This window comes from Primulina tabacum, chromosome 3, assembly GCF_025594145.1.
Source record: "Primulina tabacum isolate GXHZ01 chromosome 3, ASM2559414v2, whole genome shotgun sequence".
NCBI classification, from domain to species: domain Eukaryota; kingdom Viridiplantae; phylum Streptophyta; class Magnoliopsida; order Lamiales; family Gesneriaceae; genus Primulina; species Primulina tabacum.
The window spans coordinates 15,053,298-15,074,567 of record NC_134552.1 but is presented as its reverse complement, the minus strand read 5'-3'; the positions used below and the strand labels follow the sequence as shown (position 1 = coordinate 15,074,567).

The window sequence follows — 21,270 nt, the reverse complement described above, 5'->3', positions numbered from 1 at the left end:
ACGTTCAACTTCTCATGTATATCTCGTTTCTCCTTTTATCAATCAAAACTCGTCTTCGGGTTTAATGCTAAATTAGCAATTTGAGCACAAGATTATACGTGTCTGAGTACGTATAACAAAAATTTGTGTGAGATGATTTTACGGATTATATTTTGTGAGACAGATATCTTATTTGGATAATCTATTAAAAAGTATTACTTTTTAGAGTGGGTCTCATGTGAGATCGTCTCACGGATTTTAATCCGTGAGACGGGTCAACCCTACCCATATTCACAATAAAAAATAATACTCTTAGCATAAAAAGTAATATTTTTTCATGGATGACTCAAATAAGATATCCGTCTCACAAATACGACCCGTGAGATCGTCTCACACAAGTTTTTGTCTACTTTTTATTGTGAATATTGGTGGATTGATCCGTCTCACACATAAATATTCGTGACACCATCTCACAATAGATATATTATATATGTTTCATATTATATAGTTTTATTTTCATATTTCCAATTTCAACCATCCGAATAGGACAGAAATCCTCGTTAAAATAAAAACAAACAACTTGTTGAGGTTCCTCAAGTTAAAATACTGATTTAAAAACAACAGCTCGTTCAGTGATCTGAGTTCCCGATCGCTGAGAACCGCCAGAGTTCCCGAAAATTTCATCTCTATCACAGCCGTCGTTTGAGCTGATTTTTTTAAAACTCTTCAATAATTTTTATAAATTTTGAAGAACGACACTATATTTTTTTATTTTTTGTGGGCAACACTTTAACAAGATCACACAAAAAATATCAAATATTATGAATATTATTGATAAAGAGAAAGAGCATAATGAAGGAAAAGAAATATGAATAAAATGACATATAATGATTGCTGAGTTTTGAAATTTTTATATTATTTATTTAGTTTCTTAGATTTTATTAAACTTTATGCACTCTTTTTATTGAGAAATTTTATGAACTCAGAATTTGTCATGCGAATGATATTTGAATATTTGTTTGATTAATTTGGCCAAATATAATGGATAATATATCATTATGTTGTGAAAAAGTAAAAATTTATGGTAAAAAGTAAAAATCTCAAACTCTCAAAATTTACCAAACTACACACTTTATAATATTTTTCTCTCTACTCAATTGTGATTTTCTTCACAAATAAGAGATCTATTTATAAGAAATCTTTACAAATAATCCAAAAATAAAATACATCATTACCTACATCATCACACACTAATTTTCAATATTTACAACTCTTATTTTCAACATTCAAATATTCAACATTCAAATATTCAACATTCAAATATTCAATACTCACATTTTAAATATATTTTTCAACACTCCCCCTTGTGATGATGATCATAATGATTGTCTTCATTACGTGTTTTTATACTGCCTCGTTAAAAACCTTACTAGGAAAAACCCATTGGGATAAAAACCATAGTAAGGGAAAAAGAGTGCAGTCACGTAAACTCCCCCTCATGTTGACACGAACAATTCTTCACAAATTTCGTAGATTGCGCATCCCAATATTATATATGTGCTTTCTGAATATTGACGTAGGAAGTGCCTTTGTGAAGAGATCTGATGAGTTTTCACTTGATTGAATGTGACGAACATCAATACATCTATTCTTCTCAAGCTCCTTGGTGAATGCGAAGAACTTAGGAGGAATATGTTTAGTTCTGTCGCTTTTTATGTATCCTTCTTTCATTTGAGCAACACATGCAGCATTATCTTCATATAGTATCACAGGCTTCTCATCAGATGATAATCCGCATGAAATTTGGATATGTTGGGTCATTGATTTTAACCACACACATTCACGACTTGCTTCATGTAGTGCAATAATCTCGGCATGATTTGATGAAGTTGTTACGAGCGTTTGTTTCTGAGAACGCCAAGATATTGCAGTGCCTCCACGAGTAAATACATATCCAGTTTGGGAACGTGCCTTGTGTGGATCAGATAAGTATCCAGCATCAGCATAACCAATTATACTTGGATTAGCATCTTTTGAATACAAAAGTCCCAAGTCTGTCGTTCCTCGTAGATAACGGAATATATGTTTAATTCCGTTCCAGTGTCTCTTTGTTGGATATGTGCTAAATCTTGCCAACAGATTCACGGCAAAAGATATATCAGGCCTTGTACAATTTGTAAGGTACATAAGGGCACCGATGACACTTAGATATGGTACTTCTGGACCAAGAATATCTTCATCATCTTCACATGGACGAAATGGATCCTTTTCTATGTTTAATGATCTAACAACCATTGGAGTACTTAAAGGATTTGCTTTATCCATATTAAAACGTTTAAGGATCTTTTCTGTATAATTTGTCTGGTGAACAAACATTCCACATTCTTTTTGTTCAATTTGTAAACCCAAACAATACTTGGTTTTTCCAAGATCCTTCATTTCAAATTCTTCCTTCAAGTATGACACAACTTCTTGAATTTCTTTATTCGTTCCAATGATGTTTAAATCATCAACATATACAGCAATAATTACGCATCCGGATGTTGTTTTCTTAATGAAAACACAAGGGCATATTGAATTATTTACATATCCCTTTTTCATCAAGTGATCACTTAGTCGATTATACCACATTCGACCTGATTGCTTTAACCCATATAATGATCTTTGTAATTTCACAGAATAACATTCCCTGGGTTTTGAACTTTGTGCTTCAGGCATCTTAAATCCTTCAGGGATTTTCATATATATATTACTATCAAGTGATCCATATAAGTAAGCTGTAACAACATCCATAAGACGCATTTCTAAATTTTCAGATACCGCCAAGCTAATCAAATACCGAAACGTAATTGCATCCATCACAGGAGAATACGTTTCTTCATAATCAATTCCAGGCCTTTGAGAAAAACCTTGTGCAACAAGTCGAGCTTTATATCTTACTATTTCATTTTTCTCATTTCGCTTTCGAATAAAAACCCATTTGTATCCAACAGGTTTTACACCTTCAGGTGTAAGGACTATAGGTCCAAAAACATTACGTTTATTTAGCGAATTTAATTCAACCTGGATGACATCTTTCCATTTTATCCAATCCTGCCGATTTTTACATTCACCAAAAGATTTTGGTTCATGATCTTCGTTATCATTTATGATGTCGATTGCCACATTATAAGAAAATATATCATCAATTTCATCTATATCTTTTCGGTTCCATATTTTTCCAGTATTAATATAATTGATAGAGATTTCATGATTCTCGTCAGTTTGTGGTTCTGACAGAACATTTTCATCATCATGTGTTTCTTCAGGAACACCATTCTCTATTTTGTGATCATCATGTGTTTCTTCAGAAACGTCATTCTTTATTTTGTGATCATCGTGTTTCTCTATGAATTTTCTTTTTCGAGGATTTTTATCCTTTGAACCGACTGGCCTTCCACGCTTCAGGCGTTTAATGACATCATGAGTATCTTCCATTTGTTTCTTTGGAATTTCAATTCGAGCAGGGGCATTTGCAGCATGTATATATGATTTAGTTACCCCTTTTGTGTCTGCAAATGCATCTGGTATTTGATTTGCTATTCTTTGCAAGTGTACAATTTGTTGTACATCTTTTTCACATTGTTTTGTTCTTGGATCCAGATGTAACAATGATGATACATACCATGTAATTTCTTTTTCGGTATGTTTCTGTTCTCCCCCTAACATTGGGAAGATTTCCTCATTAAAATGACAATCAGCAAAACGTGCTGTGAACACGTCGCCTGTCTGAGGTTCAAGATATCGAATGATTGATGGACTATCATAACCGATATAAATTCCAACCTTTCTTTGAGGTCCCATTTTCTTTCGTTGCGGTGGTGCAATAGGCACATACACCATACATCCAAAAATTCTCAGATGAGAAATGTCTGGTTCTTTACCAAATGCAAGCTGCAATGGGGAGTATTTATGATATGCACTTGGTCTGATGCGAATTAATGAAGCAGCGTGTAAAATTGCATGTCCCCATATAGAAATAGGGAGCTTTGTTTTCATAATCATTGGTCTAGCAATCATTTGCAGACGTTTAATCAATGATTCAGCCAATCCATTCTGTGTATGTACATGAGCAACAGGATGCTCAACAATGATTCCCATAGACATACAATAATCATTGAAAGTTTGGGAAGTAAATTCACCAGCATTATCAAGTCTAATTTTCTTGATTGTATAATCGGGAAATTGATTCCTCAATTTTATTATTTGAGCAAGTAATCTTGCAAATGCAACATTTCGAATTGATAATAAACATACATGTGACCATCTGCTGGAGGCATCGATCAATACCATAAAGTATCTGAATGGTCCACATGGTGGATGAATTGGTCCACAAATATCACCCTGAATACGTTCAAGAAACATTGGTGATTCAGTTTGGATTTTGACTGGTGATGGTCTTATAATAAGTTTTCCAAGAGAACATGCTTTACATTGAAACTTATTATTCTGAAAGATCTTCTGGTCTTTCAGTGGATGACCATGTGTATTTTCTATAATTCTTCGCATCATTGTTGAACCAGGATGTCCCAATCGATCATGCCAATTGGTTAATATCGAAGAATTATCAACTACCATGTTTGATTCAACGGGACTTATATGTGTATAATGCAATCCAGTAGGGAGCATTGGTAGTTTTTCAATCACATATTTCTTTCCTGATTTATATGTGATAAGACACATATATTTCTCATTCCCTTCATTCATTGTTTGAGTATCATACCCATGGGAATATATATCATTAAAACTCAACAAATTTCTTTTCGATTGTGGTGAATATAAAGCATCATTGATCAAAAATTTTGTACCATTAGGTAACAAAAATTGTGCTTTACCACATCCTTTAATCAAGTCTACAGGACCTGATATTGTATTCACCGTTGTTTTTGTTGGTTTTAGTTCCAAGAAATATCTTTTATCTCGGAGGATAGTGTGCGTTGTACCACTATCGGGTATGCAAACTTCAGCTTTGCTCATAGCATTTTCCATATTTGAACTTCAAAAAAAATATGCAATGAAATAAATTACTTGCAATATATATTTAAATATAACACAAATCATAATTATACAATAAAACATTATTCTATGAATACATGAAAAATAGATTATTGTACATTTATATTCTACCATTATATTGTTCATTTTCAGAGAAATCGTTGAGAAAATCTGCAGCATCAATATTGTTCATTTCTATCCCACCAACATATTGATCATTTCCAGAGAAATCATTCATAAAATCACCAGCATCAAAATGAGTTGAATCACTCAAACGGTCACTGCGTTCAGTGAAGTTGGTCTCCTTTTCTTTCCCCTTTAATGATTCTTTATAAAGTTTACAAAGGTGCTCAGGGGCTCGACAAACTTTGGACCAATGTCCTGGAGTACCACATCTGTAACAAGAACTTTCATATCTTTTTGAGTGCTTCTCATTAACACTTGTATTCTCATGATGCCTTTTCTGTGGATGGTTTGGGACGTTCTTTTGAGATGAGTTATAAAAATAACTATCTCGATTATTTTCAAAACCACGGCCTTGACCACGACCACGGCCAATTCCACGTCCACGTCCACATCCACGACCTCGACCTCGACCTCGACCTCGACCTCGACCAAAACCTTGTCTTTGAATTTGATTTTGGTTTCCAGGTTTAAATTCATTTTTACTTACAGCATTTACTTCTGGAAATGCTGTTGATCCAGTGGGTCGGGACTGATGATTTCTCATTAATAGCTCGTTGTTTTTTTCCGCCACAAGAAGACATGCGATGAGTTCAGAATATCTCGCGAATCCACGTACTCTATATTGTTGCTGTAGAGTAATATTTGATGCATGAAACGTGGAAAATGTTTTTTCAAGCATCTCAGATTCTGTGACCTCATGTCCACAAAATTTTAATTGCGAGATTATTCTATACATCGCCGAATTGTAATCACTGACTTTTTTAAAGTCTTGGAATCTCAATGTATTCCATTCATCCCGGGCGGTCGGAAGTATAACTTCTCTTATATGTTCGAATCTTTCTTTTAATCCCTTCCACAAAGCCATGGGATTTTTTTCAGTCAGATATTCACATTTCAATCCATCGTCGAGATGTCGACGCAAAAATATCATGGCTCTTGCCTTTTCTTGTGACGTGCATATGTCATTTTCTTTAATGGTCTCGCTTAGACCCAATGACTCAAGATGCATTTCTACATCTAGAGTCCATGGCATATAATTCTTTCCCGTGATGTCGAGCGCAACAAATTCGAGCTTTGTTAAATTTGACATGGTGGTACTAAAAAAAATTACGATGCATTTTATTAGTTAATAATTATTGCAATACAAAGTAACGGATAAACAACAAGTACAAGTATTTGTAAAAATAAAAAAAACGCACGATGAGGATATTCTCCGATAAATAAAAGACTCGTGAGTATGATAACCAAAATAATTAAAAATATCCTTGAGAAAGCCATCTTCTTTTTTCTTCGAAAAATTTGATGATGAATAATTTTTAGAGAAGAAGAGAAAGTTGGAGTGATGGAATGTGTTTGTGAGATCATATTTATAGGGCAAAAACTAGCAGTTTTTTACCATTTATGACCGTTAGGGTACAAAAAAAATAAAGGTATGTATTTGTATAATTTTATGGTAATAATATGATATATATAATATTAGACATGTTTAAATAATTATGTATATCATATCATAATATTATAATGAGTGTCATAATTTATTTTGTTTAAAAACCTTATAGGCTTTTATACTTGTCGTATCCCTTACCGGGAGTGTGGGATGTCGTCTTAACATCCTCCCAGGATTTATAACAAGTTTATGAAAAATTTATTTTTATTATTTCTAATAATAACATTATATTGTATATTAAATAAATACACAATAAATAAATAACAGTAAAATAAATATAATTATTTTTGTTACCTTTTTCTTCTGTTTGGAGCTTGGAAAAGTATGTAGGACTTTTAGAGCTTTCGTGCTGATAACGTGTTGTGAAAAAGTAAAAATTTATGGTAAAAAGTAAAAATCTCAAACTCTCAAAATTTACCAAACTACACACTTTATAATATTTTTCTCTCTACTCAATTGTGATTTTCTTCACAAATGAGAGATCTATTTATAAGAAATCTTTACAAATAATCCAAAAATAAAATACATCATTACCTACATCATCACACACTAATTTTCAATATTTACAACTCTTATTTTCAACATTCAAATATTCAACATTCAAATATTCAATACTCACATTTTAAATATATTTTTCAACACATTACAAATTATGGATTTTCCTTTTTTTTTTGGTCCTCAGTTTTTTTTTCCAGGTTGACATGCCTAACCCGCAACGTAAAATGAGTTATGTTGGATTGGATCGATGGTTTTCCAACCCTTCGATTGGTGGGACTTCCAGCTCGTCTTGTTTGATGTATGGTTGTGTCGGGTCAGATTGGGTCGAGTTGGCTCATTTTAACATTTCTATTTCCTGTAATCAAACATATAAAAATTGGAAGGAGTCTCGTGATCTGAGTTGTCAGAGTAGTTGAACACTTGACCAATGATCATGTTTCGATTTTTTACCAACATTTTTTCATGTGATTGTGAGCATGTCACGATTGATTTACATTATCCAGTTTATCTGAATAGTGTGATTTGAACGGTGCTGTTTTAGCCCGAGTTCAAAGTGTATCTACAGTTGGAGTTGATTTGGGCTTCGGCCCAACCCAACAAAATCATATGCTTATCTCATGAAAAATTTAAATGGGTCTTATTGTAAATTGTAATGTTTGGTAGGTACAAACTAATTATAAATATAAATCAAATATATTAATTTTTATTTTGTGAATTATTTAATATTTCTAAAACTAGATAATATGAAGTGAATATTTTTGCTTATCATATAAAATTGATTAGTCATTTATTTAAATCAATAAAATGGACAAATATTACTTTTTGCAACAAAAAAATGTTATTATTTATGCTTTATTTTTTGTTATTTGAACTTCATTTGTGAACAAATTGTACACATTAAATGAAGTATAGATAATACAAAATAGGGTGAACCTCAACGAAAATATTATAATAAGATCATTTTCAAGTTATATAAGAAAATAAATTATTTATTTACTAAATCAATTTTTTCAGATATATTTTTACTATATTAGAATTTAGAGAAAAAATTTAATTTTTGTATAATTATTAGTGAGATTATTATTCACAAACTAAAAAACAAAATATTATTAACAATAAATATATTAAGAGAGTAAAAGATTGAAATAACATATATATTTTTATATTATTGCCTGAGATTTTCGTTGCATTACGTTTCCTGTTAATTCTTCTCCCAATAGCTCAATATGTTCAAGATTGTCCATATTCGGAATTTTATTGATTTTTTCCAATTGTCTATTCTTGATGTCTTATTTCCGTTGCCATTAATTTCGGGCCTTACATTTAACCAAAATAATTTAATATATAATATATTATAGTGTTATTTTACACATGAGTATGTCTCTTGTTAGACGATCTCACGAATCTTTATCTGTGAGACGGGTCAACCTTACCGATATTCACAATAAAAATTAATACTCTTAACATAAAAACGAAATTTTTTTCATGGATGACTCAAATAAGATATATGTCTCATAAAATATGATCCGTAAGACCGTCTCACATGTAGTTTTTACTTTTTCATATTTGATGATAGCTTTGATTGTTTTTAGATAATAAAATCATAAATAATTCTATATGCTTTAAATATCTTATATAACAATTTTCGTGGATGAATTCGAAAAAAAAAAATTAAATAATTATTGGACAATTATTTGTTCTTCGTAAATCAATAAAACTCCATGGATAACAACTATTTAAAACTAGATATTTTAGCTAAAAAAAAATTTAACTCTAAGTTCTAATTTTCTCCTTCTAATATGAAATGGAATCTTTAAGTGATATACTTTGATTTTTAGTAAACAACCTACTAAAATTTATAAAATTCCGAGTCTACGAATTTTTAAATCTTCAGTACAAAATCGAGAATCAATGCCATATTTTTAAAATCAAATAGAATATTTTACATAATAAGGAATATGAATATTAATGTTAATCATTTAATTAAAATATTAATTATGATTTTTTATATAATTTTAATTTAGTTGATAAAATATTGACTAATCGATAATTGATTTAGGACAAGCATGACCAAACGAGGAATCACAATTGCTCCTATATATGGTTCGCAGCTTTCTGATTTTTTTTTACAGTCTGTATATTCAGCACTCAATGTGTGTAAATTTATCTGTATCACTGTATCTATTTAAAAGATTTGATTGTCAGGTTGTATCTCAAATTGCTATCATTATTCATATCTTTTTTATATTCGGAAATCCAGTCTCTAATTTGTTTTTTCCTTGATAAAACTCAAAATTCAAGAAACTTGGTCTGTGTTTCTTGAAAATTTCCTGAACACAATGGAGAAGTTTTGAGAAGTTTTTGTGGATACTGAAGGGAGTATGGGGGAGAAGAAGAAAGAGCTGCCAAAAGTCTGGTTTTCTCTGAAGAAATCGTTCGACTGCAAATCAGATACATCAGATGTGTATACACCGAAGAACAAGAAGAATTTGAGCTCAATCTTGACCAGGAAAACGAGCAACAGGTCTGGTTGTTCGAGGTCTATCTCGAATTTGAAAGATGTGATTCATGGGAGCAAAAGGCACTTCGAGAAGCCCCCTAGTTGTAGCCCAAGATCCATTGGGAGCAGTGAATTTGTCAACCCCATAACACACGAAGTCATTCTGAGCAACTCAAGATGTGAGCTCAAGATTACTGGTTGTGGTGGGTTCGGCGGCGGAGGCGGAGGCGGAGGAGGTGACGGTGGTTCGACGTTTCTGGGTACTTTGACACCTGGCACGCCTGGTCCTAGAGGGACAGCCCACAATGCATTACTTCAAGCCTTCATACATGGATTCTGGAGCCACACCACCAAGAAAAAAAGAGACTACTTTGACGGGAAAGGGAGGGTTTTGTGTCAAAAAGAAGGGCTTCAATGGATGAAGAGAGTAATGGGCTTTGTGGGTTCACTTGCCACAAATGTGGAGAACATTTTGTCAAGTGGGAGGCTCTTGAATCACACCACCTTTCCAAGCATGCTTGTGAGGATCTTTTGTTAGATTTGTTTACTCTCTGCTTTTTCACTTTTGTTGCTACTTTGAATCCAAAACTCACCCAATTGGATACTGTTTGTGTATTCTTGTTGGGCACTTTATTCTGGTTACAATTTTTAACCCTTTTTTCTCGTTTGCATTTACAAAAAAAAAAATAAAAATTTAAAAGCCCTTTTTCTTGTTCTCTTCATCTTTGAGGCCTGAGGATACTCATAATTGAATCTTTGGTAACTAGAATTGTGGCATTAACTTTTTAAACAGAGATTTTACAACAGATATCTGTATTCCAAGATTTTGCCCTCTCTTTCTTCAATATCAACGATGTTGTTTGAATGAAAAAACCTGGTTTCTTTTACTTTTCATTTTGATATGATTTCTAAGCTGTTAATTCCCATGTCACAGTGACTGAACTTCTGGAAGGCGACTCATCAAGAAAGATCGTGGAAATAATCTGTCGATCGAGCTGGCTAAAGGCAGATAACCATCACGTGCGAATAGACAAAATCTTGAAAGTGCATAATATGCAAAAGACCCTCGGTCGATTCGAAGAATACCGGGAAGTGGTGAAGTTAAAAGCGAGTAAACTCGCTAAGAAACACCCTCGTTGCATAGCCGATGGGAACGAACTCTTGAGATTCTACGGCACGACTCTGGGATGCTCCCTCGGCATCAACGGATCATCCAATCTTTGTCTATCCGATAAATGTTGTGTGTGCCAAATCATCAGAAGTGGATTCGGCAAACGGGAGTTCACAGGTGGGATCGGAGTTTTCACGACTTCCACGAGCTGTAGGGCATTGGAATGTGTAGAATCGGATCGCCGGGACGACCTGTTTGTGAGAAAGGCTTTGATTGTGTGTAGGGTAATCGCGGGAAGAGTACACAAACCGTTGGAAAACATTCAAGAAATGGCCGGACAGACGGGATTCGATTCGTTGGCGGGTAAAGTCGGCGTTTATTCTAACATCGAGGAGCTGTACTTGCTAAATCCTAGAGCACTTCTTCCTTGTTTCGTGGTGATTTGCAAGACATGAAGAAGATGAATTCAAGATTTAGTAGATTTCTTTGGTCTCTCCTCTGTTTTTTTCTTAATGTTTCCGCAAGTTGTGGATTCAAATGTTGTGAAATCTTGGTATCTTTGTTGACATTACAATGAGCTTCCATATTTTTCTATACAATTGCATGATATAACAACTAAAGAGTTGAGTTTTCTAATCACTGTCCTTTTAAATTGTAAGGTATGTTGAGGATAATTTGGTACAAAATTAGGTTGTCGGCTTAATGCATTAGTTCGAGAGTTTACTTAATATGTATTGAACTCTATTATATTAATTCGAGAATTTATAAAGAAAACTTCTGCTCGTTAATGTATTAGTTCGAAAGTTTATTTAATATATATCGAAATCTATTATATTAATTCGAGAATTTATTTAGAAAGAAAACTTTTGTGAAGTCCATTGTTAATAAAAAGGAGTAAGTTTCTTGTGATACGGTTTCACGAATCTCTATCTGTGAGACGGGTCAATCATATCGATATTCACAATAAAAAGTAATACTTTTAGCGTAAAAAGTAATATTTTTTTATGGATGACCCAAATAAAATATCCGTCTCACAAAATACGACCCATTAGACCGTTTCACACAAGGTTTTTCCATAAAAAAGTTTGGCAAATCTCAATTTATTAGACAAAATTCATTAAATGAGAGACCATTGAGCTAAGTTCAGCCATCATGTGTCTCCATTCTCTCTGCCCACCATACGCAATGAATCACACCTAAATTAAAGAAAAAATTATATTAAAATTTCTTAAAAGCTTTTTGAGCAAAAATATTTTTAATCATCGTAAAAACGTAATGTCCAATTAAAGGAAAAAAACAAATATATTTATTACATAAATTTTAAAATGACAACATTTTGTCACCATTACAAAATGTGCAAAGCCACTCATTTCCTTCCTCTGTCAAGCCATGCACGTGACCAATTTTGAAATCCTCCAAGTTAATGTTCGTGAAATTTGGTACATTGGGTTTTATTTATAACTTAATATATCATAGTAAATTAGTAATATAATTTTTTAATATATAGAATATTTTATTTTAATTTGTTAAAATATTATATACAGTGTAATCTACATATACAAAGGTGCATGTGGTCCTAATCGGATAGATAATTTATAAGAGTCAAAAAATGGAAATTTCAGAACAATATATTATATATATATATATATATATGGAATTTATGGAATTTGTTATCGTCTGGTATGCAAGAAATGCCAAAAAAATTATTGAAAATGACACAACAAGTAATTTATTATACGACGTTCGAAAAAATTTGAATGGCAAAGAATAAAATATTCAAGCATTTAGTGCTGATTCTGACTTCGATTCTGATTTCTCAATAGGCGTCCACAGAATCACAAGCAGCCACAATTTCTTTATTTCATTCTGTATTCTCTCTATTTATTCTTATTATTATTTTATGTTGTTTCAATCCTTATTTGTCGTCTTTCGATCTAAATTTTGTAAATCTCTAATTATAGTAGCAATTTTATAGATGATGATTGTCAATTTAATCATATTGAATAAGTTATAAGTGATAAAATCATTGGAAATATGTTGATAAAGATAAAGAAAACCCGCAATCATTAACATTACATGAGATGATTGAATATATATGACAAAAACTTGTCTGAGACGACCTCACGAATCGTATCTTGTGAGACAAACATCTTATTTGGGCCATCCATGAAAAAGTATTACTTTTTATGCTAAGAATATTACTTTTTATTATGAATATCGGTAAGATTAACCTGTCTAATAGATAAAGATTCGTGAGACCGTCATTTGATCGTTGACTATCGGCCGAGTCATGGCATTAAAGTCTTTCACTACCTTACTAGTCCCAATTGGGCCCAAGCCTAAATCCATTTAGCTCCAGTGGGCTTCACCCTGGGCCGATTATTTTCCTTCCAAAAGTGGATCCAACGCTGATACAGTTTCAGTCCAGTGGGCATTGGGAGAATCAAGATGAAATTCATTTCTCAACCAAAAAAGGTTGTACTCAAAATCCAACATTCAGCTAAATACAAGAGAACAAGGGAAAACGACAGCAAAAGTGAAGCTAACCGTAGTATTTAAACTAAGCCTCATCGGCTTTAGAAGCAGTAGCTGCGGTTTGCTGTCGGAGACGACCGGTTCTTCTAGCAGCTATAAGACCAACCTTTTGTCCAGGTGGAGCGTCACGACTCACGGTACTGGCATGACCAATATGTTGATGGCTACCATCATGCACCATGGACGGGATTCATAGCAACACCACGAACCTTGGGCCCTGAATTTCTCTTCACTCTGAATTTGTGATAAGCGTTTCCAGCCTTCAAGAGTGGCTTCTCTGTACGGACCTCCTCCAGCAACTTTTTCAATCATGCCACGGCATCCACTAGGCACGATATTCTTGGCCCCTGATGGTACTATAATCCTGCGATAAAAAAATAGTTCAGTATATATTCACACACACAGACTAAGAAACTTGGAAAGTTCAATTGCAAGTAAGAAGCAAAAAATAAACGCTTCGGGATACATTGCATGTCGCCAAAGATACCCTTTACAATCAAGAAACCTCAAAAGTTCAGTTGCAAGAACTGGAAAATGAAACAAGCCGCGCGCGTCAATAATATCAAATCGAATCTGCAGGATTATCCACGCATTGCAAATGCAAATAAGCAAGAGAATACTGTGACCAATTCAAGATAATATTACCCTACGTTAAACTAATTTAACGTAGGCAATAGCAATATAGAGAAGATCTGAGGTACAAAAACAAGCTCAAAACCAACTCCAGCAAATCCATTCTAAACATGATAATAAGAATAAGTTCAGTTTCGAATAGATAAACATCTATCACAATAGTCGAACAAAAATCGACTACCTACACTCAATAAACCAATCAGATTGCGTGAGTTAATGTCACGTTGGACGAGATATCAAATGAAAAAAATAAAACAATAAAAAATGCGAAAACTAGACATTTATAAGTAATCTTATCCAAAAACAAAAAAAGAGAGGCTAATTTGTAACTAATGTAATCTAGTTCATGGATCTCGGCCTACATTTATATATCTATATTATATATAAAAATTGAGTTAATTAGTGACACAATGATTTTTGGCAAAAATTTGTGTGTGACGGTCTCACAGGTCGTATTTTGTGAGACAAATATCTTATTTGGGTCATCCATGAAAAATATTACTTTTTACTGTGAATATCGGTAAAGTTAACCTGTCTCACAGATAAAGATTCGTGATATCGTCTCACAAGAGACCTACTCATGATTTTTTATGAAAGATACGTTACCAATTTAGACAATTAATATTTTTTCAAATAATTTAATAATAATACTTAATACATTTTAAAAATTCAAAATTTAAGCTATTATTTCTACAAATTCTATATTTAATATAATTGCGTTATCGTTATTAAAATAATAATTAAAAATTATACCGAAATTTTATGAATCAATATATTGATCATGATTTATATACATAATAATCATTATTTTACACATGCACCGTCATATTTATTAGTTATTAATAAACATACGCACACAGGAATATTCACGCAAAACAAATTTTTATCTAAAACATAATGATGTTAGAGTAATGTCTATTTAATGTTACCATTTTTTAATCACTAATTATGCTTTGTTTTATTTAAAAAAAATAGTGATAGTTTATTTAAAAAATAGTGATGGTTATGGGGTAGTGATATTTTGGAGGAAAAAACTAGTATAAAATGACTCAAACTTAATAATAGTAATGGATATATGAAAACAAAAACCAAACCAAGAGCTATGAATGCAATTTTTCACATGGCATCATAGGTGTCAAACCAAAACACAGAAATGCAAGCAAACCACAATCCACAAATTGTCATCCAAACAAGTAGGATTGACTTCGACACAAGTAGTAGATGTCGTTTTTCGGTAGACTCGACAGATTAACATAGAGGTGTAGAGAGCAGAGAATGAAGATTAGCGTCGCTTAAACAAAATGACCACAATGGCCATGACCGCCAGTCCCAAGAAGGATGCTTGCATTACATTTTCCGCACCTAATCTTGGAGTCCCATCACCATTTGCAAATACCTTGGCCACTTTCCCTCCAAATAAATTTTGGACGAAATCAGACAAGTTGTTCATCATACCAACCAATGTAACCTTCATTTTCTGAACAAGGTCTACAAAACTGTTGGCCGGCTCAGATTCCGCATCGCTGGACGAGTCCTCTACTTTGGCCGGCTCAGTTTCCAGCATCGCTGGATGAGTCCTCGCTGCTCTTTGTGGATAACTTCTCAAGATGATCAGCAGCACCAGTAACTGAATCTGATAAGCCCAAACCTTTTACCAAGTTAAAATACCAGGTGTAAGATATCATGTTAAACTAGCAAAAGGCCTAAGATTTTCAGTGAAATGACATTTTAGTAATAACATATTTCACATAAAAAGTTAGTTAATTCCAAGGGTTATTAACACTTCAAAACATGATTAAAAAAATGCATACTTGTCTTTTGCGAATGCAGAAACTCTTGAAGCTCTGAATTCTGTAGTACCGCAGTCCACACATTCGGATCACAGGCAATTGAAGCGACAACATTCTACCGAAACATAATATCAAGATGTCATAATCACAGGATTATATGATCTTTGATTCACCCAGTGGAAAAATCGATAAATCAATTACAGTACGATTACACATGGAAAAAAACTCATTTTTGAGTAACCAAGTAACATATGATTCAAGAAAAAGGGGTGAAATGCCCACAATTAAAATAGAACCTTGCTCATCAGACACAATCCAACAACACCAACTTCTCGTTAAATTAACTCATAATTTTATGTAAAGGGCGAGATGAGTAACAATGAAGATCTCACTTCTGAAGCCCCTGCAGAAGAGTGGAGAAAAATTCGAACATATGCAAGCAAAGCTAAATGTAATAATTTTATCAAACATTGGTGCATGGTATTATTTTATAATGATTTATTAGGGTACATGTAAGACTCCTGCAGCCACCTGGATTTAATCATTTCGGTTAAGCAAGTACAAATATGACATAATTGCAAGCTGAACCTTCTGTTTATATTGTTGCTTGCGTGGGCTTACTGGTCGCATGCTTTGGAGTTAGCTAAAAATCTGGATCCACCCCTAAAGGGGAAATGAACTCTAGGTGGTGAAATTATCGCCCCAAAGAGAAGTAGAAAGTAAGTAAATAAACCTGAGCCTCAGAGCTCTCGTGCAAGAGCCTGAAAGCCGTGACAGCTGGTGATGTTAGCGCAGGTGCCATTATCTCACTGATGCCATAAGCTTTAGCACAATCAACTTGTGAGTTTGAAAGAGATGAGCCCAAGTCGTGTTTAGCATTAGCTGTATCTCGAGATGACAGATATGCCCTGCGAATCAAGAAATTTGAAAAAACAGAAGATTCTAAAGATCGTTTGCTGCTTTACAAGGGACAAAATTCTGGTTAGATCCACGTCAGAGCTTAATAAAAAGGTTCTCAGCAGGAATTTAATTGCAAGCAGGACATGGAGAGGCTAAAGCTACAATTTTTAACAAAATTACACATCAAACTTGGTTCTCTTTTTCTATTTGTAAGGGGAGATCATCCATGTCTTTTCCCTAGATCTGCCGTCCGCTAAACACAGTACAATGCACCGGTGAGGCTTCCCTAATGAACTAGGGTGAGGTAATAATGATGATCGAACAATCCAAAATTCATTAATCAGCCCAAGAAAATCAATCAACACTTAAAGCTAATATCGTCGCCACCTCAACTAACTGTGAAGAATCGAGATTAGTAACAAACCCGGAAGTCACAATGAAAGTGGACACACCAAGCAATCACATGAAAAGTACATTAAAAAAGCTCCAATCGGAAAGAAAATTTCAAATTCTAAAAGATGAAAGGAAGATACTTTTCAAGAGTGACAGCGAGTTCAGATGTGGCCTCTTTGGCTTCCTGAAGCGTCGGCGCACCGCCGAACACAACTCTCGGCATCGGCTCACCGGCCCACATCATCACCTCCTCCTCTCCACCGGTGTGCACCCAATCATCACTCTCCGAGCACGAGTTCCGAGACTGCGAAGACACCAGTTTCATTTCCTCCCCCGACGATGTCGTGGTCGCGGTAGCCCGAACAGAAAAGGGCCCGCGCTTGGATGATGAGATCGGAAGGTGCTCCGCCGTTATGCCTCGGATACCACCAGTCGCCACCGTGACCCCGGTCAGTTTCGCCGCAGCCCTCATCGCTCCGCCACCCATAGTCACTACCAGAAAACAAGAGAAAACGAAGGATTCGAATTGATTAAAAAAAATTAACTCTTTCAAGGGTTTTGGCTTCCGGTTCAAGAAATCTAATCTGGAAAAGGATAAAATCCCTTACCGAAGCCGACGATTCGGTGATCAAAATGTAGAGTGAAGCGTGGCGGAACGGAATATATACGGTAAGATATTTGTCGATTCGATAAAATAATAAATTGCTAAAAAAATAAAACACGATTAAACTAGAAAAAAAAATCATTAATCATATATTAAATTTAAAATTCAGTTTTTATATCAACAAAGTACCATAAACATTATTTTCACTCCCTAATTAATATATTTCTCTATTTTTATTATTATTTCACTATATACCATATATTCATTTTTTATTTATTTTATATTTAAATTAATTATTTTTTAAATTTATATTAATAATAAACTTTAATGAAACTATAATTTTTATTTAGTTAGTTAAAATTTTTACACTAATATTATATTTTTTTACACTAATATTTTTTTATATCTTATGATAAATATTATATTATTAATATATCTCCTATAAAAAAAAACATATTCCTCACTAACCATCGAACACAAGTAAATGCTTAATATAACCTATGAAATACCTAAATTGAGATTTCATATACTTGATTTGGCATATTTGATACCCATATATAGTTTGAAAATACATTTGATATTTGAGTTCTCACCATAAACGAAGAATTTCTATAATTTCGATTGAAGATGCATTAGGATGAAGTCACATGATTTAATAATAATAAAAAAACCATTCTCACCATCAAATATGTGTGAGTACTAAATTTAATTTAACAATACCTAATTTGGATACAAGATACTTGATTATGCCCATCTGATGTCATTTTTTGTTATAAAATACACGTGTATATATTCGATAATATTCATTCATAATACTTATTGATATTCATAAAAATACAAAAAAATAATTAATTTGATATTATACGTGTTAGTATTCATTCATAATACTAGTGGTACTCATCCATTATACTTAATAGTATTAATTCATAATATTATTGATAATAATCCATTATACTTAGTATTATTCTTTCATTGTACTTATGAATATTTATTAATAATGTTTACAATCAGTATTAAATAATAACACTTACAGATATTCATGAAATACAAGATAATACTTAAATAGAATTTATATTTTGAAGTATTTATTAATAATACATGTTGAAAACTTTCAAGTCAAGTAGCAACATGTTATTTCATAAATAACAATATGTATTGTTGGATGCAATATTTGTTGAACACTTGTGCTGATGTACATTTTAAAATATTTACGGTTGTATCATTGCCACCAGTTATATTTTTTGGAAAAAAACGACAAAAACTCGGTCTTATATGTGTTATTAATGAATACTAATGCATAATATCAAATAAAATTTTATCTTGATATTCCACGAATACCAATATATATTATGAATGAATATCGATGGTAGTAAAAAAGTAAAATAAATAAATACTAATAAGTCATAATACTTATAAATGAATAATCCTAATCGATACAAAAAAGTATAAATTATAAAGAATGAATTGCTCTGGATTCAGACATGAACCCAACGTTTCCATATCATCAATGGGATAGCCAGGGGACTTTTGTATCTTCATCAAGATTCCAGATTGAGGATTATTGCCAGCAACATATTGCTGGATTCAGACATGAACCCAAATATTTCTGACTTTGGAACAGCCAGAAATTACGGAGGCAATGAGACTGAAGCTAAGACAAGCCGAGTTATGGGGAAATACACTACAAAAAAAAAAAAAAAACCGTCTTCCACTTCTTGCCACACTATATTGTAATAAGAATCTAATTAATGGATTGAATGTATTCGTCTTTCACTTCTTGCCACACAAAATTCTGGTAAACACCAAATTTGCAGTGGCTACATGTCTCCAGGGTAAGCAGTTGATGGGATCTTCTCTATCAAATCATACGTCTTCAGATTTGGATATTTGTTGAAAATAAGTGTCATAAATGTAATCAGGCGTGGAACCTATATAGAGGAGAAAGGTGAAACTAAGTGGCGGAAGATTCTCAAGACTTGCCTCAAGTGATAAGGTCGATCCATGTTGGGCTGTTGTGTGTGCAGCAGAACCCTGAGGATAGACCAAGCATGTCCGCGGTCGTCCCGATGTTGGGCAACGAAGGCATGTTACCGGAAGCTAAACAGTCCGGCTTCTACACAGAAAGAGAGCCCATTGTTTCTCAAGATTCAGCATTAACCAAGCAGGTAATTACAAATTCACCTAATCAACTAATCCAGATAGGAAATACATATGTTATGTTGCAATCTTCTTGTTTGTTATCTCCTTTGTATCCCATGATTATCTGTCACATCCCAAATCTAGAAATGTGGTATTGTTGAGATTAACACTTGTTAATTCATAAGCAAAACTATGATGTTATTATGGAGAAATGGTGATTTCTTAAAGAAAATTTCGGTACGATGACATATTATATAGATATCAAATAAAGATTGGAATCTGAGATGTTTTCCACATTGGTATTCTTTCATCTCATTGGCTGGTGCTCAATCGAGGAGGCAGAGCTATGGGCAGTCTGCAAGGGGCTCGAGCTAGCCTGGAACACAGGATACAAGAAGATCTCTCTTGGGATCGATTCAAAGATAGTAGTCAAGTGGCTCAAAAAAGAAGAAACACCAAGTTCATCCTTAGTTAACTGATCACTACTTGTCTCGGCCTCCTTTCTTGGAATTGGAAAGTAAGAGTCAACCACATCTACAGAGAACAAAATAAGGCTGCCGACTTTCTAGCTTCGGAAGCCTTGAAATACAAAATGGGTTACAAAACCATATGGAATCCCCCCACAGGTTTACAAGACATCATCGACGAAGACAAGATGAGAATTTGCTCTTGTAGAAGAGTAATATTATGTTAGATATTCATTGTGGGTTTCCCCCTCTCCCTTGTAACCAAAAAAATATATATATATATATATATATATATAAAGTGAATTGTTATTCTTACAAAAAAAAAATAACATTTCCTATTAATTTGTCTCATTAGACCTATTCTGTGTTAGATTTTTAATTATCCATCGCTATGCTGTTCTTGAAATAGCGAAATTCTCGAGCCCGAGGATTACGTCAGATGCAACATAGTCCTAGGATTTATCGTGGCCCCCACATGATTTTAAATAACAATATAATTGAGGTAACTGTGTTCAATCAGTCGAGCCAAGTCAAGCTTGTCTGCTTGACTAACTTTGAGCTTGACTCAAGGAACTTTCGACTCCTAAATATTAATTGCCAAAAAAAACCCTTTAAATATTTCGAAAAATTGAATGTTAAAATATTAATTTTTGTCAAATTTAAATTGACATAATAATTTAATCAATAAATTTACAATTTAGTGAGCCCTGCTAATTGTGGATAGTTTTCCAAATTTATTCAGGTAAATTTAGTTAATTTTTTGTACTTTCTTTGCCGGAAATAAACAAGTCTCAAGTCCAAGCTGAAGTCCCGTTAATAGTGCGGATAGTTACATTATATTTTATAGTCTGGAATAACATCATACTTGTACTTAAATACAAAAAATTATTGAACTCGAGCATCGGCAAAACCCAGTTTAAACTTGATCAAAGCTAAGCTGGAATTCGATCAAGTTGTTCCCACCAACGACCATTAGAGGGCAATAATACCAGTATTAGTTTGCAGATAATTTTCAAGTGACTTATTAATATCACTTTCAACACTTCAACAACCA

At 33.3% G+C, this 21,270-nt stretch overlaps 1 protein-coding gene and 1 pseudogene across 4 annotated transcripts; one reads left to right on the top strand and one right to left on the bottom strand.

Annotated features, from left to right (window-relative positions):
- Positions 1-9,276: 9,276 nt before the first annotated feature.
- LOC142540718 (uncharacterized) lies at positions 9,277-11,393 on the top strand (annotated as a pseudogene).
- A 3,579-nt stretch (positions 11,394-14,972) lies between these two features.
- Positions 14,973-17,684, bottom strand: LOC142540717 (uncharacterized). 4 transcript variants are annotated; one of them, XM_075647066.1, is made up of 5 exons: positions 17,147-17,684; positions 16,447-16,621; positions 15,735-15,828; positions 15,495-15,556; positions 14,973-15,451 (listed from the first exon to the last, which is right to left on the bottom strand). In XM_075647066.1, exons 1-5 carry the CDS (start codon positions 17,491-17,493, stop codon positions 15,206-15,208), a joined length of 924 nt encoding a protein of 307 aa, XP_075503181.1. In that variant the 5' UTR covers positions 17,494-17,684; the 3' UTR covers positions 14,973-15,205. The 4 variants fall into 4 exon arrangements, with proteins under 4 accessions (XP_075503181.1, XP_075503179.1, XP_075503180.1 ...); XM_075647064.1 differs by having other exon boundaries at positions 15,495-15,571; positions 17,147-17,683; XM_075647065.1 differs by having other exon boundaries at positions 14,973-15,460; positions 15,504-15,556; positions 17,147-17,683.
- Between the last annotated feature and the right edge of the window lie 3,586 nt (positions 17,685-21,270).